The 24,088-nt window shown below is 44.7% G+C and overlaps 1 protein-coding gene across 2 annotated transcripts in view; it reads right to left on the reverse strand.

Annotated features, from left to right (window-relative positions):
• tyro3 (TYRO3 protein tyrosine kinase) overlaps positions 1–24,088 on the reverse strand; it is a 74,421-nt gene that overhangs the window by 33,384 nt on the left and 16,949 nt on the right. For both annotated transcript variants that reach the window (XM_052019688.1, XM_052019696.1), the window contains exons 4-8: positions 23,180–23,353; positions 18,738–18,824; positions 17,799–17,914; positions 5,776–5,971; positions 3,364–3,506 (exon numbers count right to left, since the gene is read on the reverse strand). In XM_052019688.1, coding sequence (XP_051875648.1) covers positions 3,364–3,506; positions 5,776–5,971; positions 17,799–17,914; positions 18,738–18,824; positions 23,180–23,353 — 716 coding nt within the window. The remainder of the gene's footprint in view (positions 1–3,363; positions 3,507–5,775; positions 5,972–17,798; positions 17,915–18,737; positions 18,825–23,179; positions 23,354–24,088) is intronic.

Raw genomic sequence — 24,088 nt, forward strand, 5'->3', positions numbered from 1 at the left:
GGATATTTTGCCTAGAGCAATCAAGGGATGTGGTGAGAAAGCTGGAACAGGCTATTAAGTTTGGTTGATGAACCATGATCATGTTAAATGGCAGAGCAGGCTTGATGGGCTGAATGGCCTATTCTGGCTCCTATTTCTCTCCATTTTGAAATCCGTCTGTCCAGCAACCACACACAGGGCACCGAATGAGCTCTTTTAAAACTGTCCCCCTGTAGCATTCACAAGTCAGGCTGAAATATATGCAGAATGGAGCAATGAATATCCCAGCCCCTCAAATCCCTCCCAGATCATGCTCACTACAGGATGCAGTTCCTGTAATTCGTCCATTCAACGCAGCCCCAATCTGTCCACAGAAAAATCCCACGACCTACATGAATGAGAGGCTTCAATGACAAAACGACCTTCCTATCCATCTCCCTGAAGTGACCAGCAATGTATTTTTAATTGAAGGCACATCATGGGTGATGCTAGATTGACTACCCCACGCACAGAGATGCCGTTTTGGATGCGGTCTATTTTCAGCAGCCTGGAAGGGTAACTTTCACCTCCTCACACTGGGACGATCTAAAGCGTAGCCTTTTATCACATTGGGCGCCTGCACTCTGAAGCATGAGCAGGCCCAGTGGTTATAGGGTTGAGACTCCTTTCTATGTATGTCATTAATCAGTCTGTATGAGCAGGAGCTTTGAAATAAGAGCAGAAGCAGGAGTAAGTCATCTGACCCCTCACACCTGCTCCACCATTTAATAAGATTATGGCAGATTATTTACTTCAGTACCATTTCCCTGCATAAATCCTTAAACCTTGATTTCCTTAGTATCTAAAAAATTATCAATCCCCACCTTTCAATATACTCAGCAATTGAGCATCCTCGGCCTCTAGGGTAGCAAATTCCAAAGATTCATTATCCTCAGACTGAAGGAATTTCCTTTGATCTCTGTCCTGAATGGCTCACCCATTACTCTAAGTCTGTTCTAGACACTCCACGCTGGGAATGCATCAATTCCACATTGACCCTGTGTTCAGGAATGGGAGAGACAGTCTGAACTCTAGGTCCAGGAATTGCAGACAGTCTGAACTCTCATCTCCACACCATAGGAATAGAACATAGAACATAGAACATTACAGCACACTACAGGCCCTTTGGCCCATGATGTTGTGCCGACATTTTATCCTACTCTTATATCTGTCTAACCCTTCCCTCCCACATAGCCCTCCATTTCTCTGTCATTCATGTGTCTATCTAAGAGTCTCTTAAATGTCCCTAATGTATCTGCCCCCAAACCTCTGCCGGCAGTGCATTCCACGCACCCACCACTCTCTGTGTAAAAAAACTTACCTCTGACATCCCCCTTATACCTTCCTCCAATCACCTTAAAATTATGCCCCCTCGTATTAGCCACTTTCGTCCTGGGAAAAAGTCTCTGACTGTCAACTCGATCTATGCCTCTTATCATCTTAACACCTCTAGCATCCCTGTTTCAATGAGATCCATATCTCTTTCTTCTAAACTCAAGACACTATAGCCCCAGTTTACTTAAACTATCCTTATTTGACAAAGTCCCCCATCCCAGGAATCATTCTGGTGAACCTTCACTGCACACCCTCTATATCCTTCATTAAGTACAGAGACCAGAGTTGCACACAATATTCCAAGTGCTGGCTGATCTGGGCCCTATATCATTGGAACAAAACTCTCTATTCTCACACGCAAATTATTTTGCCAACTTCTTACGTTAGCTCATTACCACTGTGAATCCATGGCGTCTTTTCTTTTTTGCAACATTTGCTTTGAACTAATATGTATTTTATTTTTCCATATCTGTCGGGCACCTCATTTCAAGGTCAAAAAGCCCAAGCTTGTTTGATGACGAAAGAGATTGCAGGTGCTGGAACCTGGAACAAGACAACAGATCGCTTGCACAACTCAGCGGGTTGAGCAGGTTGGGTCCTGATGCAGGATCCCGACCTGAAATGTCGACATACACCTATTACCTCGACAGATGCTGCTTGACCTGAGTTCTTCCAGCATTCTGCTTTTTTGTTTTAAGGTTCTTTGATCTTCCTTCTGGTACTGCCCTGCATTTTCTCTATAGCTACTATATTGTATTCTGCACTCTGTTTTCTTTTTCCTGCCTGGATGTACTTATGTATGGCATGATGTGCCTGGATGGCATGCAAACAGAAGTATTTTACTGTATCTCGGTATATGTGACAATAATAAACCAAGAAACCGGGGACAGGAACCAGGAGGGCTATATAGAGGCCGTTCATTACTTTGCAGTTACGATTGTTCATGGTAAATCAGGGACTGTGTTGTTTCTAAAGAAGTGGATTTCTTGCAAATCTCCTTAAGGCGTTGAGAATGTAATTTGTAGAAGTATGGGAATAATTAGTGAGTTGGATAATTGAGGGGTTGGGCATATTGTTCAGGGAAGTGTGGCGCAAGCTTGGAGCTGGTTGGTACCTGGGGGCTTGTGGTACACAGGATGGATGAGGTGTGGATAATGACTGGACTAAATCACTGGTATTGCGGATCCATAGGTGCAGAATTAGGAGAACGGGGGCATGGTGTGGGTTACTTTGGAGTGGTTACCTGACCTTTTGGAATGCTGTTTCATAAAAAAAAGTTAGTCAAGAGCCCTCTAAAAGTCAATGATGGAGAACTAAGTTAAAGGCAAAATTGACTTTGAGAAAGATAACAAAAAGGGGCAGCTGTTAACCGAACAAAACAATCATCTACTTGTGAGAAAGATTAGAAACCAAGATTGTGAGTAAAAGCAAGAAGCATGTGGGGGTCCTAGAAGAGATCGATGGAGGGGGGGGAAGAGAGAGAGAGATGCGGGGGGAGGAGAGAGAGAGAGAGAGAGAGAGAAGTGGGGAGGAGAGAGAGAGGGGGGGAAGAGAGAGAGAGGGGGAAGAGAGAGAAAGGGGGGAGGACAGAGGGGGAGAAGAGAGGGGGGAGAAGAGAGAGAGAGAGAGTGGGGGAGAGAGAGAGAGAGAGAAAGACAGAAAGAGAGAGAGAGAGAGTGGGACAAGCAGGGGAAGATTACAAAAGCTGAAAGGTAGACCCTAATTCTGCTGCTGGAGATAACTGCTGATGGCTTTAGTCCTGACAACTGATTGGAAGACAGGAGGCTGGGTGTGGGGTGAGGGGGTGAGGGGCGGAGGGTGGTCACATGATGTGCAGCCATGTTGATGGCAAGGCTTGGTTTCGCAACTCTATCTACAACAGGTTTACTGAATGATACATGTTCCTTCGTTTGTTGTCCTGTGATAGGACACTGTTCAAATGACAAAAGGAAATACAGTCACAGCACATTTCATATATGATGATGGAAGGGTGTATCTGCAAATAGCCACCTTTTTTCCCTCCGGCCTGCTCCATTCCACTACATATCCAAGAAGAATGCCATGTATATCCCTCGCTGGCAGCTCATTCCACTGTATCACCAACAATGAGCCGTTGTAGGAGTATGTCACATTCTTTGGTGACGCACTTGGAGCTGTGAGGAAAACAGACCACATGTCATTGGAGTGGTACCACCTAAAACACATAAAGATGCAACCACAAAAAGTTCAAGTAACAGTGACTGGATCCCTACAACTAGTGTAAAGTCAATGAGAGGCCCTAGTTCTTCTCCACAATGCAGAAACCATAATATGCCCCACTAATAATACCAGATTTGACTTCTCACAAAGTGAAATCACAAATTATTAGTTTGCATCAACCATTTCCTCACGTTATTTGCCTTTCCCATAGTTAACCTTCCGTGGTGCTATGCAGAAAGACGATGTTCTGTCCAGTATCCTCGACCACACTGGGAACATAACTCGGAAATATGCACAATCTCTGGCTGTTCCCAGTTAATTGACTGCATGGATTTCATTCCCTCTCCATTCCCAGATATGGGACACACTCTCATGAGTTTAACTCAGCTTTTTTTTAATCGTTCGTGGGTTGTGGGAAATGCTGGTATAAGGCTGGCATTCATTACCTATCTCCAATTGCCCCATTAACGAGTGGTTCACCTGTGTCATTTCAGTCAGGAATCAAATGCATTGTGTTGTTGTTTTTTCCTTCTGTACTACCTGGATGTACTTATGTATGGAATGGTCTTGTCTGGATGGCATGCAAAGCTTTTCACTGTATCTGGGTACATGTGACAATAATAAACGAATTACTGAATTACCAGTGGTGGATCTGGAGTGTTACGGACTCAGTGAAAGTCCCTTTAAGATAGAGAGTGTGTGTGTATGTGTGTGTGGGGCGTGCTTACGTCAATAGAAGATAAAGGACGTAATGACGTTGTTGAAGAAGTTAGAAGAAGAAGGTGAGAGAGAGAGAGAGAGAAGGGAGAGAGACACCAGCCTGCTAGTTTTCTCTATCGATGGATGAGAAACTATAACTGTGTCTGCCACTGAAATCCATGTATGGAAGTTGGAAGTAATCCGGTGGAGTTCACTTTGTTGCTGACCTGTAGAAGGAAACAGGTATTTGTGTGTGTGGACGACCACGATTCGGATGCTTTTCAGGGTGAGGAAGTCACTATCGAGTAAACACTGAAGTGTCGTTTGGGTTCCATCGTGGAACATTTGGATTTCGTATTTACTCTCTCTATGTTTCTCTACGTCTACGTCTTATCTTCAGACAACGGTGGTTGTTGAAGAAGCCCTTGCTCATGTTTCACCTTATGGCTTGCGGAACTGAACTTTAAGAACCATTCCTGAACTTGGAGTTTGGGACTTTGCCACACACACACACGAAGAGTTTAGTTTTGGGGTTAACGTTCGAGGTTTAACATTTTTGAATTCTAACATACTAACATTTTTACTTTTATTTTACGTATTATCATAAGTAGTGATTAATAAAATAGTTTTTAACACTGAATCATGCTCAGTGTGTTTCTTTTGTTGCTGGTCCGTGACAGGAGTCACATGGGACACAGCATCGAGCAACAAACAATCTGCTGGAAGAACTCAGCGGGTCGAGCAGCATCTGTGGGAGGAAGGGAAGTGTCGACGTTTCAGGTCGAAACCCTGCATCTGCATTCCCTTCCTCCCACAGATGCTGCTCGACCTGCTGAGTTCTTCCAGCAGATTGTTTGTTGCTCCAGATTCCAGCATCTGCAGTCTCTTGTGACTCCTCGGAGGCCAATTTTACTTCCTTGGAAGGCACTAATGAACCAGATGGGTTTTAACATCAATCTGGTCATCTTGTAATCACCATCATCAGCTGGGGCGGCAGAATGGCACAGCTAGCAGAGCCGCTGTCTCACAGCTCCAATGCCCGGGTTCGATCCTGACCTCCGGTGCCGTCTGTGTGGAGTTTGCACGGTCTCCCTGTGACTATGTGGTTTTCCTCTGGGTGCCCCAGTTACCTCTGACATGCCAAAGGCATGTAGGTTAGTAGGTTAATTGGCCACTGTAAATTGGCCCCCGGGGTGTAGGGGAGGGGTAGAATCTGGGGGAAGTCGAGGGAAATATGAGGAGATTAGAATGGGATTAGAGTAAATGGGTGCTTGATAGTTGGTGGAGTGGGCTGAAGGGCCTGTTTCTGTGCTGTATGAGTTTCTATTACTGAGTAGCTTTTTATCCCAGATGGTTTAATTCCTGAAATTTAAATTCTCCATTTGCAGTAGTTCGATTCAAACCCACACCTCTGGTTACCAGAGGAATGAAGCAACTTCAGCAGGCAGCAGAATGCGCAATGGCTGGAGAGAATCAGTGCCCTGATAAACTTTAATTTTCTCCCGATACATATGATCGCATCACCTCCTTCAGATGTCCGAAAATGCGTCCACTCGCTAAACTCCGAGGGCCCAACCTCGTTGCTACAGCGGAGCCGAACGCCACAGGTTGTGAACGGGCTCAGTCCTCTGATTGTGTAGCTGTACGGTGGCACAGGAAAAGTCACCTCAAAGGAGACGTTAGTGTTTGAACTAACATTGAGCTTGTTGGGATCAAAAACCTGGAGGAACAGAGAGAGACACAATACACAAACAACAAATTATTCACAACCAACCTGTGCGCAAAAGGGACCAGAAGCAACTTTGTACATTTAGATTCACATCCACACGGAAAGGTACAGGTTCATATTGACTGCAAAATCCCTTTCAGTCCTGCCTTACATTCCAAAACCATGGAATATTCATTTAATATGGATCCAGGAGCCAAGGCACAGCTAGTCCTGATGAAGGGTCACGAACCGAAATGTCAACTGTTTATTTCCTTCCCTAGAGGCCTACCTGACCTACTGAGTTCTTCCCGCATTTTGTGTGTATTGCTCCAGATTCTAGAGTCTGCAGAATCTCCTGCAACAGCCTGATATCTAATTGATACATAGTTCCCTGAAAGTGGAGTCACAGGTAGACAGGGTGGTGAAGAAGGCTTTTGGCACACTGGCCTTCGTCAGTCAGGGCACTGAGTACAAAAGTTGGGAGGTCATGGTGGTGGTTGTACAGGACACTGGTGAGGCCACTCTTGGAGTATTGTGTTCAGTTTTGGTGACCCTGCTGTAGGAAAGATGTTATTAAACTGAAAAAGTGCAGAAAAGATTTATAATGATATTGCCAGGACTTGAGGGACTGAGTTATAGGGAGAGGTTGGACAGGCCTCCTTGGAGAGTAGGAGACTAAGAGGTGATCTTATAGAGGTGTATAAAATCATGAGGGGCATAGAAAGGGTGAATGCACTCAGTCTTTTTCCCAGGGTTGGAGAATCAAGAACTAGAGGGCAAAGGCTTAGGGTGAGAGGAGAGAGATTTAGTAGGAACATGAGGGGCAACTTTTTTACGCTAAGGGTGGTATCCATGTGGAATGAGCTGCCAAGGAAGTGGTTGAGGCAGGTAAAATAACAACTTTTAAAAGACAGTTGGACAGGCACATGGATTGGAAAGATTTAGAAGGTTATGGGCCAAACACTGGCAAGCGGGACTAGCTTGGATAGGGCATCCTGGTCGGCACGGATCGAAGGGCCTCTTTCTGTGCTGTCTAACTCTGTGACTCTATGCCAACAAGAACATCTAATGGTGCTCAAAAGTAACAGTCTATTTTCAACAGCAAATGGTGAGGTTTGTCTCATCTGTGGTGTATGCTACACTCATCACCCTCCAATATGGGATCTCCCCAGCTCCACACTCTCCAACACCATGGCACACTGCTCTACTAGATCCACCATGTCCAACAGCAGTACCTAGCAGAATAGGTAGAGGGAACCAATGGATATGACGACTGGAACTTTCAGAAGGCCCTTGATATAATGCCACACAAGATATTATTAAACAACAAGAGAGGACATTGGATCAGGGTAACATAATGCCATGGATGGAGGACAGGAAACAGAGATTAGGACAAAGAGGGTCATATTTCTATTGGGAGGCTATGTCAAGTGAGGTGCCACAGGCTGGGGCCCCAGATGTTCACAACCTTTCTCAAAGATTTGAATGGAAGGTTCAAGGATAATATATCCAAGTTTACAGATGCTTCAAAGCAATGTGAGTTTTGTGGAGTTTGCAGAGAGACTTCAGGGGATAAACAGAGCTATGTGAATGGGCAAGGGTGTGGAAAACAAAATACAATGTGGGATCCATTTTAATAAAGAAATGTTAAAAATCAAAGTAATTTTTTTAAATGGTTAGAGATTGAAACACGTTGGTGTTTAGCGGGAGCTGGGTGTCCTTGAATGTAAATTAACTGATGTTAATGTGCAGGTACGGCGAGCAATTTGGAAGACTAATGATGTGTTGGCCTTTACTGCAAGAGGACTTCAGTAGAAGAGTAAAGGTGGCGTACTGACCCTGGTTGGCCTGCACCTGGAACTTGGAATGAGAGGTGACGTCACTGAAACACACAAAGTTCCAAGGGGCTCGGCAGGGTAGATGCAGAGATGAAGCTTCCTCTGATTGAAGTGTTCAGAACCAGGGGATCATCGTCTCAAACTAAGAGCCCGAGGGCCATGGAGACTCAGTCATTGAGTATATTCAGGACAGAGATTAATAGATTTTTGGATATTAAGGGAATCAATGGAGATGGGGATAGTGCTGGAGAGTGGTGCTGAGGTAGAAGATCAGCCAGGGGCTTATTGAATGTGGAACAACCATGAGGGGCTGAATGGCCTATTGCTGCTTCTACTGTTCTTAACACTGTGCCTCGCAGGAGTGCCACCTCCACCCTCATGACTCTACCGCACCAATTCTTCCATCACCAACACTGGGTTACACTGGTACCAGCTCCTGCACTGAGAAATACAGTGCAACATTCTGGTACTGTGCCCCTCAGCATCAGCAATACCCTGATCTCCAGACCACCCCCCCCCCCACCCACACCGTCCCGACCTTCAGCACCATCCCCCCCACCCACACCGTCCCGACCTTCAGCACCATCCCCCCCACCCACACTGTCCGTCCTTCAGTACCGCCCTCACCCACACCGTCTGACCTTCAATACCCCCCCCCCACCCACACTGTCCGTCCTTCAGTACCGCCCCCCACGCACACCGTCCTGACCTTCAGCACCATCCCCCCCACCCACACTGTCCGTCCTTTAGTACCACCCCCACCCAAACGGTCCCAACCTTCAGTAACACCCCTACCCACACTGTCCATCCTTCAGTACCGCCCCTCACCCACACTGTCTGACCTTCAGTACCACCCCCACCCACACAGTCCGTCCTTCAGTACCACCCCCACCCAAATGGTCCCGACCTTCAGTACTGCCGCCCCACCCACACTGTCCGTCCTTCAGTACCGCCCTCACCCACACCGTCTGACCTTCAGTACCCCCCCCCACCCACACTGTCCGTCCTTCAGTACCACCCCCACCCAAATGGTCCCAACCTTCAGTAACACCCCTACCCACACAGTCCGTCCTTCAGTACCGCCCCTCACCTACACTGTCTGACCTTCAGTATCCCCCCCACCCACACAGTCCGTCCTTCAGTACCACCCCCACCCAAATGGTCCCAACCTTCAGTAACACCCCTACCCACACAGTCCGTCCTTCAGTACCGCCCCTCACCTACACTGTCTGACCTTCAGTATCCCCCCCACCCACACAGTCCGTCCTTCAGTACCACCCCCACCCAAATGGTCCCAACCTTCAGTACCGCCCCCCACCCACACTGTCCGTCCTTCAGTACCGCCCCTCACCCACACCGTCCCGACCTTCGGTGCCAGCTCAACAGCATCAATAACCTTCCCTAAACTCCACCTGTAATTTTATCTATCTGCATGCATTGGGTCAAGACAAACTGGTTCCCGAATTTAACCTCCAGAATAAACTAGCAAGAGGTTAAGATTATCTGTGCTCATTACTTTAATCCTTTAATTGAAGAACAGACTCAGAAATGCATGGTCTGAGCAGTTGCTCATTAAGGAGACTCTCCATGGTTGTATCAATGAGGATCTGTCCTTCAGTGTATAACCAGTCCTGTGTACATTCAGCCCTGAATCTTCCACTTCATTCTTCACCTGCACTTTCTGGAGTTGCTCAGCACTGAATCAATTCAGTAAGGAGCTGAACTGAGAGAATCTTGAGGTCACAACAATTTCTATTAGGATACATTCACTTACTGGTTGACTGAAATGTTCCTCAATAATAAACCAATACCAATACCAAACTCACTATAACACTGGCCGGATTATTCGAAGCAGTAGGATATGGGAGTGTTGTGCTACCCCTGATTGGGTTCAGGCAACTCCTGGATCTGCTCATCATCCTCATAATGAGTGAAAGCTTCTTCCCACTCCCCACAATGTGAGTGACGTTAGGATTCTGCCGTGGGCTACAGCCAGTGGTGGCATCCTTACACCCAGAGTTTCCTATTTCCACTCGAAGATCGGAGTGCTAAGGTGCATTGGTCTGCAAGCTGGGCCCTGCACGAGAAACAGATCAGAAGCAGGAGCAGGCCATTCGGCCCCTCGTATCTGCTCCAATATTCAATACAATCGTACCTGATCTCATACCTCAGCCCCATGATCCTGCACTAACCCCTTGATATTTCCTTAATAACTAAAAATCTTTTGAATATACTCAGCGACTTAGCCTCCACAGCCCTCTTGTGTGGAAAACTAGACATTCAGCTCCCTCTGGCTGAAAAGATTTCTTTTTAATTCTGTTCTGAATGGTTGACCCCTTGGTCTGAGGTTGAGATGCCTGGTTCTAGACACTAATCAGGGGAAGTATCATGACTTTCATCTATCCTGTCAAGTCCCCTAAGATGTCAGTATGTTTCAAAGAGATAACCTCTCAATCTTAGGTCCAAGGTTCTACATAATTTCAATAATGAAGTTAGCTCTCATGATAAATCCAAGAGAATATTGAACCACCCTGCTTAGTCTCTTGTCACTGGGCAATCCCACCATCCGGGGAATTAGTCTGGTGAACCATTGTAAAGCTCCCTCAATCACAGGTTTATATTTGCTAAGATGGGAGAGATCAGATCTGTAGACAATATTCCAGCTGTGATGTCACCAGGGCTTTCTATAGTTGCACTAAAGCAAGCCTTTACTCAATGAAATAAAGGCCAACACAGCATTTGCCTACTAATCAGAAAGCTAAGGAAATTCAGCATGTCTCACCAATTTTTATTAATGCACCATAGAAAGCATCCTATCTGGATGCATCACAGATTGGTACGGCAATTGCTCTGCCCAAGACCGGAAGAAATTGCAGAGAGTTGTGGACACACCCCAGTCCATCACAAAAACGGACACATCCCTCCACGGACTCTGTCTACACTTCCTGCTGCCTCGGGAAAGCAGCCAATATAATCAAAGACCCCATCCTGCCTGGACATTCTCTCTTCTCCCCCCTTCCGTCAGGCAAAAGATACAAAAGATTGAAAACACGTACCACCAGGCTCAAGGACAGCTTCTATCCCGCTGTTGTAAGACTCTTGAACAGACCTCTTGTATGGTAAAGATGAATTCTTGAACTCACAATCTATCTCGTCATGTCCCTTGCACTTTATTGTCTGCCTGCACTGCACCTTCTCTGCAACTTTAACACTTTATTCTGCATTCTGTTATTGCTTTTCCCTCAATGTACTGATGTTTGGAATGATCTGTATGGATGGCATGAAAAACAGGGTTTTTCAATGCATCTTGGTACAGGTGACATTAATAAACCAATTACCAATTGCGTGCTATATCAGCACATGAACTTATTTAGTGATTAACGTACAAGGATACCCAGGTTCCTTGTAACATCAACACCCTTCATTCTTGCACCATTTAAAAAATACTCCACTTTTCTTTGCTTCCTACTAAAATGGATGACCTCACATTATTGCACACTATATTTCATCTGCCATATCTCGCCTATTCACAGCCTGTCTATGTCCCTTCAAAGCCTTTCTGTGTCTTTCTCACAGCCCACACTGTCACCCATCAGGCTATCATCTGTAAACTTGGCTATATTATCCTCACCCAAGCCATTGATATAGATTATAAGTAGAGGGGACCTCATCGAGGAAAAGTACCTTCATGAAGAAAGGCCTGAACTCTCAGAATTGAAGAAAATGAAATGCATTTGTATCTGTCCCCTTGAAGAGAGAGCTAGACTCCTGTCCCCTGGAGGACCTTTAAACCACCTGAGGCAGTAACAAGATATAGAAGCAGGAGTAGACCACGCAGCATTTCTGGACTCTCTGCCATTCAATAAGATCATGGCTGATCTTAAACCCTTGGATTCCTAAATTCTCTCAGTCTCAGTTTTGAATAAACTGAAGATCAACAGAAGTCAGGGGTGAGGAGTTCTAAAGAATCCAAATCCTCTGACTCTGCATCCCATGGGGCAGAAGATACAAAAGCCTGAAAGCACGTACCATCAGGCTCAAGACCAGGTTCTATCCCACTGTTATAAGGCTCTTGAACAGACCTCTTGTACAATAAGATGGACTCTTGACCTCACAATCTACCTTGTCATTGCCTTGCACCTTATTGTCTGCCTGCACCGCACATTCTCTGTACCTGTATTCTGCACTCTGTTATTGTCTTTCCCTTGTACTGCCTCAATGTACTGAAGAGATGAACTGATCTATATGGACAGCATGCAAAACAAAGTTTTCCACTGCACTTCTGTACATGTGACAATAATAGACCAATTTACCAATCATTTCATCACATCAGTCCATCCAGGTAGTACAAGGTAAAAGAAATAATAGAATGCAGAATATAGTGTTACAGTTACAGAGAAAGTGCAGTGCAGGCAGACAATAAGGTGCAAGGCCATAATGAGGTAGGTTGTGAGATCAAGAGTCCATCTTATTGTACTAGGGGACCGTTCAAAAGTCTTACAACAGTGGGATAGAAACTGTCCTTGTTACCGGTCTTAAATGGCCAGAAAACCCAAAAAATCTGCAGATGCTGCAAATCTGAAATAAAACCTGAAAATGCTGGAAATACTCAGCAGGTCAGGCAGCATGGGGAGAGAAACACGGTTGCAGGATGAAGGTCTGGCTATTTAATCAGAACTAAATAGCCAGAGACCATGTCGTCTACCTTCAGGGTCTCAAATCAAGCTCTTGTTTTCCGATCTCTTAATCCCGATAAAATAGTCTCATACTTCAATGGCATTCCCTCTAATTCTGCTAGAGAAAAAGGACCATTTTACTCATTCACCTTATACCACTTTTCTCTTAGCCCAAGAATTAGTTATCTAAAAATATTCTGTCTTTTTAATCTTCCTGCCAATGTGAATAAACCTACGTCTTCCCCAATTAAACTCCAGACACCAGTGGCCTGGGAGCCAGCTGTCAGTGCCTTTGAATATGTTTCCTGAAATGAGAAGACCAAATTAGTGCTCTAGGTCTGGTCTCACCAGCTTCTGCACAACTGTAGCAAGATTCCCTTAACATGTTCTCCAACCTCTTTGCAATAAAGGCCAATATGTTTCTTTGGCCTTTTGTCTAATTGCTTGGTTAACTTCCTGTTATTGTAATAACCCAAATCCTTGAATATTAACATTTAACAGTCGCTCTCCATTTTAAAACTGTCTGTCTTTATGTACTTCCTGCCGATATAAATAACTTCACATCTTCCAAAATTATACACCAGATGTCAATAGTCTGGTCAGGTAATCCTTGTGCCCTTTCACTTCCCCTGCCACCTCCAGCTATGTTAAAGACAGGATCACAACCCAATCTGCCGACCATCCCTTTGCCTCAACAGATGCTCTTGACTCTCTGAGTTCTGCCAACAGTTTACTTTTTCTCCAGATTCTAGCGTCTGCAGTCTCCTGTGCTTCCAGCTGTGTTAACCCCAGTTAGTGTTATCCCAGCAAAACCCGTGGTATTGCACAATGCAATTATCAGGGACAGATTTTATATTAAAACATTGATTTAAAAGCCTTGCAATATAATAGATATTTCCTGTAAGTGTCACACTTACTTCCTATCATAGCTCAGCCATTATGATTCTAATTCTTGATAATACAGTGGGGGAAATGTATCTAATTATACAAGTTCTTTCCACAGTCACACACTTCCTCACTTGATCACTGGCTCACTTGATCATCTGACATATAATTGCCTCATTCTTGCATGTAAATGACAGCTAACAGAGAAACAAAGGACTGCAGATGCTGGAATCTAGATGAAAAACACGATGATGCTGGAGGAACTCAGCAGGCCAAGCAGATGTTCAACGTTTTGGGTCAGGACCCTTCTTTAGGAGTGAAGATAGGAAAAGGGGAAGCCCAATATATAGGAGGGAAAAGCAGATCAGTGATAGGTGGAGAAAAGAGGGGAGGTGGGGTGGGCACAGGGTGGTGATAGGCAGATGCGGGTAAGAGATAGTGATAGGCAGGTGTGGGGGAGGAGGGGAGAGCAGATCCCCCGGGGGTTGGGTCAAAGGTAAGGAGAAAAAATGATAGCTAACCCTTGCCTCAGGAGTCTTTACATTCTCAAGAGTGACTGGAAGAAATGAACAATACAGAAAGGTACAGAGGCCTGAAGTCCCACACCACCAGGCTCAAGAACAGCTACTTCCCTTCAACCATTCAATTCTTGAACCAACCTGCACAACTCTAATCACTACCTCAGTATAGCAACACTATGATCAATTTGCACTACAATGGACTTTGGTTTATTTTTGTTCTAATTCTGTTCTTTCTTGTATAATTTTGTATAATTTATGTTTAATGTATGTTTTTCTTGTGAATGTGTGCATCAAATGCTATGTGTCTGTGATGCTGCTGCAAGTAAGTTTTTCGTTGCGCCTGTGCAAACCTGTACTTTTGCATATGACAATAAACTCAACTTTGACTTTGACTTTGAATTAAACCTAACACAAAACATGACGACACTTCTCCCCAGGACAGTAATGGACTCAACGTTCACAAAACCAGCTTCTGACCTCCTCCCACAGCACACCACTCTAAAAGGTACTTGGACAGGTACATGGATAGGAACGGCTTAGAGGGATATGGGTCAAATGCAGGAAAATTCGACCAGTTTAGATGGGAATCTTGCTCGGCATAGGCCAGTTGAGCAGAAGGGCCTGTTTCCATGCTGTATGTCTCTACGACTCTATGACCACTCTTGTATCTCCAGAGCCACCTCTCAGCTCCATCCGGACTGAGGGAGAGCAGAAGTGTGGATGATTGAGCCCAGTAACCTGTGTGGTACACGAAGAGTTTTCTCATTTGTGGTTGCTACTTAGTGTAGAAGAAAGTGAATGAGTGAGAATGCGAATAAGTGAGCAAGTGTGAGAGGGAGATCTCTTCCTGTACTGATCTCTGTCCAGTTCCTTAACCCTTTGTGCACTGTGGGGCTAGTGGAACATGACATAAGGTGACACCAAGATAAGTTTCCAAACTCTTAAGGAGGTCCTGATTTGTGCCTTCTATACTAAGAAGCAGCCACAAAAGAGAAAAAGCTTCGTGTACCACACAGTTTACTGGGCTCAATGGACTTCTCTTCCAGTGAGATGTCTGCCTCAATCATTATTCCCCTAATAATCTCTTCAAATTTGGTTGTCAACTCATTCATTATTAAAGTTTCAAGAGAACTTTGATCAATAGACAATTGGAGCTTTGATTCTATTGCTTTACCACCTTTCACTTGGGAAAAGTTAGCACCATAGGGAGCACGGTGACTATTTCCAACGGATGACAGATGTTGCTTGGTTATCCACCCACACCTCATTATACAAGGAGAGTGGACAGGTTTCTCCTCCCAAGCTGTTCAGTAAAGGTCCTCTGTCTGTGAATGAACTAACTGGAGTCCAATAACTCGAACGAGAGGTACTAGGAATTGAATCAAGCACCCATAAATAATCAAATCAGCACACCAACACCTGGCAAGCACAGAGAAAATGAAAATGTAATGTTTTAAAGGTTAATGCCAATCACAAATCATTTGCTGGATGGGTAAAGCAGAAATACCTGGCCATAAACTCAGGTTAAAGTACAGAGGTTGATCCCTTTGTGAGTTACACACATCAGAATACTCCTGCCTGTAAAAACCACGACTACAGCAGTTGCTAAGCAACAATGACCGATGCATATGCTTGTGCTGGTAAATGAGGTGTGAAAAACTGATCGGGACTGATCAGCAAAAAATTCTAGGCTGGCATTTCAGCATGGTGTTCAGGGTGAGTGTCACAGTCTGAATGCCATTTTTGGAATGGGACATTAATCCAGACTAAACCTCTTCATTTTGGCTTTCCTTGGGGCCACAGCAGAAGTGTCCACATCTGGCTATGGGAGACCCTTCCACAGCTGGGCCTGTTGTCTCCATTGCCCACTGTTGGAATGATCCACGGTTGTGGTTAATGAAAAGGTGAAGACTGACTTTTCCCAGCCACTTCCTTCTGCCTTCTTTGTTCAGTCTGCCATTACCTCAAGCCTACAAATCTTTGCCACAGCATGCTGGTCTCTGGGGTCTGTATCCCCAACTGTTTTTCAACACCACCAGGAACCCACCAGTTCCCACCCATAGGAATACACTCGACCAAAATACCCAGAATGCATTTTGCAGAACCCTTACAATTCACAAAATTTCCCTTATTTTCCAAGGATGCATGCTTTCTGTAAGTCAAGGAATACCTCTTCCTCTTTAGATCTTGATCTAAAGGCACTTTGACTCCTTTGGTTGAGAATCTAGTTTTTCTGTTGTTACAGGTTGGTTATCTTCAGCCTCCATTGGTCACTGCTTTGGAAGCTCTTCACCCATCCTCTCCTTCAGAAACCTCTTGTACTTGTTAAACTGAGGCCCAAAGTTCCCCTGCGTTGGATGCAAACGATCCCATGCCACCTTTTTAAAAAGGAGCTAGGGCATGGTGTTCACCGCATTGTCCTAGTCAATAATTATCCCTCAAACAACTTCACTAAAAACCTATCTACCTGGTCGTCTGTGGAATCTGCCATATTTCTATTGTAATTATATTCCAAAGGTATTTAATCGGTTGAATAGAGGTTTGGGAGTGAGGTTGTGAAAAACAATATATAAATATAAGTATTTTCTTTTCTTACTAGCACTTTAAGAACTGAATTTTGTTGCTGCCCACCCCCCCCCCCCCAACCCCAATTCAATTTTAACTGACAGAACTGGCTGTAGAATCAAAGAAAAGTTATGGCACAGAAAGAGGCCATTCATCCAGCATCTTCGGATTGGTCAAAAAAAACTATCCTTCTTTATCCCACCTCCCAGCACTGGGTCCATACCCCACAGGTCACGACACTTCAGAATCAGATTTATCATCAGTGACTTACATGACATGAAAATTGTTGTTTTGCAGCAGCAATATAGCGCAAAGACATAAAATTACCATAGATTACAAAAACAAATAGTGCAATAAAAGGAATAACAAGGGGCAGTGTTCATGGGTTCATGGACCGTTCAAAACTTCAAGCACACATCCAAGCACAGGCTGTCCCTGGGTTATGAATACATGACTTGCAGACACCCCTACGTATGAAGGAACTCCCATAATACTATTAAATTCAGAAGTCCAACGTACATACATACATTCATTCCTACGAACAGCAGAACTAGTTTCCTCTCTCCCCACTTTTAGTAATTGTTCTTTATCAGTATTATGTGCTTCTGATGCCATTCCTTACAACAATCTAACAAACCTACAGATGTACTGTTGGAAGTATCCTGACTGGTTGCATCATGGTCTCATACAGCAATTCAAATGTGCAGGAACGTAAGAAGCTGCAGAGAGTTGTGGACTCAGAGCAATACATCACGGGCACATCCCTCCCCACCATTGATAGTATCTACAAGAGGCGCTGCCTCAAGAAGACAACACCTATCATCAAAGATCCCCACCGTCTGGGACATGCCATCTTCTCACAGCTACTGTTGGGCAGGAGGTACAGAAGCCTGAAGTCCCACACCACCAGGTTCAAGAACAGCTACTTCCCTTCAACCATTCAATTCTTGAACCAACCAACACAACCCTAATCACAACAATATAGCAATACCATGATCACTTCTCACTAAAATTGACTTTTTTTCTAATTGTGTTCTTTCTTGTAAAAGTTGCGTATAATTTATGTTTTTCTTGTTAATGCCGCTTATCTGATGCTCTGTGCCTGTAATGCCGCTGCGAGTAAGTTTTTCATACATGTACTCGTGCACGTATGACAATAAATTCGACTTTGACTTTGAAATTCTCTCATTAATTTCCGCCTCCTATTTCATTTCTGCTTTCTTCCTTTTGAATCCTGCTCCACTTTGCACCAACCCTATCCACAAAATCCATGTACTTCTCTGCAAAGACCAGCAAAGGAAGGAGCAGCTTTCCACTGCAATGTGTATCTGCTTGAACTGATCACTGTGCCTACCTGAGCAGTGCAGTTGTGTAGTGATGAGAAGCCGTTGAAGGTGACAGCCCAGGAGACACTGACGCTGTTGGAGGTCTGGTCATCGATCCTCAACTTGGTGGGCTTGTCTGGTGAAACTGAAGAATAATTTGGTCAACAGTTGGCTCACAGACAGTGAACCCATTGCATACCCACTCCCTGCCCAATGCAGAATCTCACCATTAATATAGCTTTTGTTTGCAATGTTCGGACAAAGGCTTTAAACAAAATTATGCATCCAGGCTGCAGCCAGCTTACAGCTTGAAAACAAGAGTATAAGAGTGTCCATTGTGTGTGTTGTCAGATCTTGTTAACATAACTATTCTGGGATCCAAACAGTCAACATCTGGGAATGACATATTGAATAATGTGATCTTAAAAGCTTCCCCAAACTGAGTCAGCCAAAAGAAACTGCAGAGAGTTGAAAACACAGCTCAGCCCATCATGAAAACCAGCCTCCCCTCCACTGACTCTGTCTATATTTCCCGCTACCTCAGGAAAGCAGCCAATGTAATCAAGGACCCCTCCCACCCCAATCATTCTCTCTTTTCCCCTCTCTCATCAGGCTGAAGATACAAAAGCTTGAAAATTTGCACCACCAGGCTCAATGACAGCTTCTATCCTGCTGTTATAAGTCTCTTGAACAGACCTCTTGTACGATAAAGACAAACTCTCTCAGCTCCCTTTGTATCTTCTGCCTGATGAAGGGGGGGGAAGAGAGAATGTCGGGGGTGGTTGGGGTCTTTGATTATTCTGGCTGCTTTTCTGAGGCACCGAGAAGTGTAGACGGAGTCCACGGAAGGGAGGGTGGTTTCTGGAAGTCGGGCCAGGAGAACATTAGAATGGTCAAGTGAAGAACACAATTATGGGGTTGAGCAGTGAGGCTGGATGGAAGTGGATTAAGCGTGACTTTGAACCTACCTTTGACATAGACGCTCGCTGTCCTGGAGACGGCAACTCCCTTTGCGTTATGTGCTTCACAAGTGAAGGTGGTCTGGCTTTCAATCCCTGAGGGCAATGAGTGCAGAGAGACAATGTGTTACACTCCATTGACTCAAAGCAGCCAGCTCCCCGTCCCATTCACACAGCTAAGAAGGTAAAGAGGCAGAGCGGCTCATGCAACCTGGTCTTCTGGTGAGAACAGAACATACAAATTAGGAGCAGACGCTCAAACCTGCCCTGTCATTCATTCCCATCTACTACAGTAACCTTTCACCCACTTACTTATCAAGTAAATATCACCAATAGTTTGTCCTGCGCCAACCACGTAGAAGCTATGGACAAGAAAGCACACCAGCACCTCTACTTCCTCAGAAGGCTAAGGAAATTTGGCATGTCCCTGTTGACCCTCACCAATTTTTATAGACACAGCACAGAAAGCATCCTATCTGCATGCATCACACCTTGGTATGGCAACTGCTCTGCCCAAGACTGCAAGAAACTGCAGAGAGTTGTGGACACAGCTCAGCACATCACAGAAACCAGCCTCCCCTGCATGGACTCCGTCTACATTTCCTACTGCCTCGGGAAAGCAGCCAATATAATCAAAGGCCCCTCCCACCCCAGTGCATATGTGAATAAAGGGCCCGACCGTGCCCTCACTGTAAAACCACCCAAATCAGGGCAATTTATAGCAGCCACTTACAAACCCACACATCTTGGGGATGTGGAAGGAAACCAAAGCACCTGGAGGAAACACACGCAGTCACAGGGAGAACGTGCAAACTCTACACAGACAGCACCCAAGGTCAGGATTGAACCTGGGTCACTAGAGCTGTGAAGCAGTAGCACTACAAGCTGCATCACTGTGCCACCCAAACGATAATATAAATGATGCTAATGTATAGCTCTGCATTCTTTGGCACTTAAAAGAATGGGGGATGATCTTATTACAACATATGATCCTAAGGGGGGGTTGACAGGGTAGATGTTGAGACATTTTCACAAGTGAGAAAGTCTCGAACGAAGAGACGAAGATTCAAAATAAGGGGTGGTCACTGAAAATCAAGGTGTGTAGAAATTTCCTCCCACAGAGGGTGGTGAACCTCTGGAATTCTCTACCCTGGAGACTTATCAAGGCTAGCCTCATCAGAAGTATTCAAGGTGGAGGTAGATACATTTCTGAATGATTGAGGAATTGAGGGCAATGGGCAACTGGCTCAGAAGAGGCGTTGACGTCTTGGATAGATCAGCCATGACCATATTGAGTGGTGGGACAGGCTTGAGGGGCTGATTGGCCTACTCCTGCTCTTATTTTCTTGTGTTCTTGCAAATCACTCACTTAGATTTCAGTCTGTAACTCATTCTTGGGTATCCATTATTCTATTCATACCATCTGAACCCTTCAGTTAGATTCCAATTAGATTACAGAGAAGGTAGGTGAGGCGGGTACAATAACGACATTTAAAAGACATTTGGGTAAGTATACGGATAGGAAAAGCTTTTGATGGATACAGGCCAAACACAGGCAAATGGGACTAGCTTAGGTGGGCATTTTGGTCATCCATGGTTGAGTTGGGCCGAAGGGCCTTTTTCCATGTTGTATGACTCTACAAGGATGAACAGGATTGGTGTGTAGTGTCTGTCTGCTCATTGCTGAGCTCTGTTGACAGGTTCTGGTCCGTGGAGGAACAGGTCTCCAGGTACATGGGCTGATGCAACTGATGGATGGGAGAGCAGGTCCCTACAAGAAACCCCAATAAACCCAGGGGCTGTCAGATCCCAGAGAAACTCCTCTAAGCACACTCATCCTTCCTACTTCTGCACCAGAAGGGGAGGGGAGTGGAGGAGGAGGAGGAAATTGATAACCACTCATCTCCCAATGAAAAGCCGATGGACAAATTAAATCAGAAACCCGTTTATATTCAAACAGTAAAGCATGCTTCATCCTGCTGGCATGAAGGCATGCTACAGAGCTCAGTGAGGATGTTACTCTGATGTGTTCTGGCTGAAGTAATTACAAGAACAAGACTCCCTGTTGACATTGGAAACGACAACAAAATGCAAAATACAGCTGGTGCCGTGTCACCTGGGCAGAACTAGCAGTTCAAATGAGGCTTGTGCGCCACAGGTAGAAGGCCAATGTTCTCAGACTACAGTACTGCTCCTCCAGCCAGGTTGGTACTGGCTTTCTTGCATGGCCTGTGGCCATTCTGACTGGGCGCTGTCAGTAACGCTGGGTAAAACCCAAAGTGCCGACATAAAGGGCGGCACGGTAGCATAGCGGTTAGCGCGACGCTATTACAGCGCCAGCGATCGGGGTTCAATTCCCATCGCTGTCTGTAAGGAGTTTGTACGTTCTCCCATGTCTGTGTGGGTTTCCTCCGGGTGCTGCGGTTTCCTCCCACGTCACAAAGACGTACGGGTAGGTTAATTTGGGTTTAAAAATGGGCGGCGCAGACTCGTTGGGCCAGAAGGGCCTGTTACCACACTGTAAATAAAACTTAAAAATTTAAAATTTAATAACCAACAAAGCAACTGTTACTTCATCCTCAACCGCAGGTCAAATGAGTTGGAATATAAAACATAGAACAGTACAGCACAGAAACAGGCCCTTCAGCCACAGTGTCTGGGCCGAACGTGATGCCAAATTAAACTAAATCTCTTCTGCCTGTACATGACCCATATCCCTCCATTCCCTGCATATTCATGCATCTATCGAAAAGCCTTTTAAATGTCACTATCATTTCTGCTTCCACCCTGACAGCCAGTTCCAGGCACCTACCACCCTCTGTGTAAAAAAACTTGCCCCGCACATCTCCCTTAAACTTTCTCCCCTCACCTTAAATGCACATCCTCCAGTATTTAACATTTCTTTCTTGGGAAAAAAGATTCTGACTGTCTATCCTATCTGTGCCTCTCATAATAATTAAACTTCTATCAGGACTCCCCTCAGCCTCCGACACTCCAGAGAAAACAACCCAAGTCTGCCCAACCTCTCCATATAGCTCACACCCTCTAATCCAGGCAGCATCCTAATAAACCTCTTCTGTACTCTTTCCAAAGCCTCCACATCCTTGCTGTAATGGGGTGACCCGAACTGCACACAATACTCCAAGTGAGGCCTAAGCAAAGTTTTACACAGCTGCAACATGACTTCTTTACTCTTATACTCAATGCCCTGACCAATGGAGGCAAGCATGCCTTACACCTTCTTTACCACCCTATCTACTTGCGTGGCTATCTTTGCTATGTCCAGGCGAACAAGACACGGCACTGACTTTGATTTCAGGAAGCAACAGATTAACAGAATAACAACAACTGAGACTCCAGCTTCGTTGGAATGGATCCCATTTCAAGAACATGAGAGCCAACCCAGCCATGCAGTAGTACAGTCCTTTTCAATGGACCTGATAGATTTGATAGATATCTCCAGTACTATAATGAAACTGAATCAGATGGCTAAATGACCAAAGCAATAGAGCATAGCATTCCTACATTATAGAGTGCTATAATAGCCTATTACTATTAGTTATAGAGTCATACAGCACAGAAATAGGCCCTTCGGCCTATCATGTCCATGCTGACAATCAAGTTCCCATTTACCAGCACTTAGCGGTTTATTACAACTGAGTGACTTACTCAGCCACTTCAGAGGGCAGTTAAGAGTCAACCAAATTGCTTGGGTCTGGAGTTACCTGTAGGCCAGACCAGGTAAGGATGAAAGATTTCTTCTCCTGCAGGACACTGGTGAACCAGATGGGTCTTTACAATAATCGATAATGGTATTCATGGTCATCATTAGAATTTTTAATTCCAGAATTTGAATTCGAATTTATCACCATCTGCTGTGGTGGGATTTGAACCTAGGTTCCCCAGGAGTTTGCCTTGGCTATCTAGATTATTAATCCAGTGATAATAACACTGAGCCATTGCCTTCCCATAAAAGGGGCTTAAACTATGCCTAAAGACTAAACTATGGTTTTAGATGTCCCCACTATGGGGAAAAGTTTCCCATGATCCACTCTATCTATGCTCCTCATAATTTTATATACCTCTAGAAGGTCCACCCAACCACCCCTTCAGCCTCCTCCACTCCAAGAAAAACAAACACAGCCTCTCCAGTCTCTCCTCAATGTTCCACCTCAGGCAACAATGTTGTAAGTCTCCTCTGCACTCTCTCCAGTGCAGTCATGTCCTTCCTATGATAGACTCCAATGATGACAGTCAGATATCAATGCTATGATGTACTCTTATTGAAAGGACCAAAGGTTGGTGCTATAATATGATTAGAACTTGAGGTCAATGCCCCTTATCACAGCTGCACACTGTCAGAGGGATCGGTTGATCTTTTCTTGCCGTTGTCAATACCAAGATGACTACATAATATGAAATAATCTAACTCATTTTCACACAGGTTTTACCTTTAACAGTGAGTACAGAAGGGGATTCATTCCATGTTTCTTCAACTAAGACCCCAGCGATCTTCCATAAAATCTCCGTAGGCTTTGGCCGACCAGTAGCAGCACACGTTAAATTAAAGGGCTCATCTTTAAATACATACATATCCTGTGGCTGGATTGTGAAATATGGCAACCCTAGTCAAGAAAATAGAGATGCCGTTACAAAGTCATGCCAAGTACTTAAATCCCATCTATTTCCTCTTTCCCCACCTGCACAAATCCCATTATTTGCCTCTCCATTGAGTTAGCTTGTTACCCAGACTACAGTTACCAGTCAACTGTTGATTAGTTCTCCCAAAATATCACTGATCAACACTGACCCTGTCAATTTTCCTATAACCTACGCACTAAAATTTACCCTAAACCCCAATTAATTATAATTTCTTCATAATTTATGAAATGTAAAATATCCTAAATCCCAAACATAAATCCTGCAACCACTATTAGACTCATAGAGTCATACAGCAATGGAAACAGGCCCTTCAGCCCAACTAGTCCATACCGACCAAGATTCCCATCTAAACTAGTCCCATTTTCCGACTATTATCCTAAATCCTGTGCAATATCCTTAATAACAGCCTATAGTCTCCAATTTCATCCTGCACAATTGCTCTTAATACAGACACAGCAACCACTGTTACCCTAGAGGCTAATACACGAGCCCTACAATAACTATTATCCTTAGTAGTATCAATTTTCCAAGTTAAGGATCCTGCAATTCCAATGAATCTGAACCTTGTACCAGGAACATGGAGACGCTGGGTGTAATCTCTATTATCCCAAACTTTACACTCTTATTCAGCAATCCAAAGCACTCCACAAAGACTTTCTATCATCCATAACACCAAACCATTGACATTGCCCCATCTC

Source organism: Pristis pectinata, chromosome 1 (assembly GCF_009764475.1).
Source record: "Pristis pectinata isolate sPriPec2 chromosome 1, sPriPec2.1.pri, whole genome shotgun sequence".
Classification (NCBI taxonomy): domain Eukaryota; kingdom Metazoa; phylum Chordata; class Chondrichthyes; order Rhinopristiformes; family Pristidae; genus Pristis; species Pristis pectinata.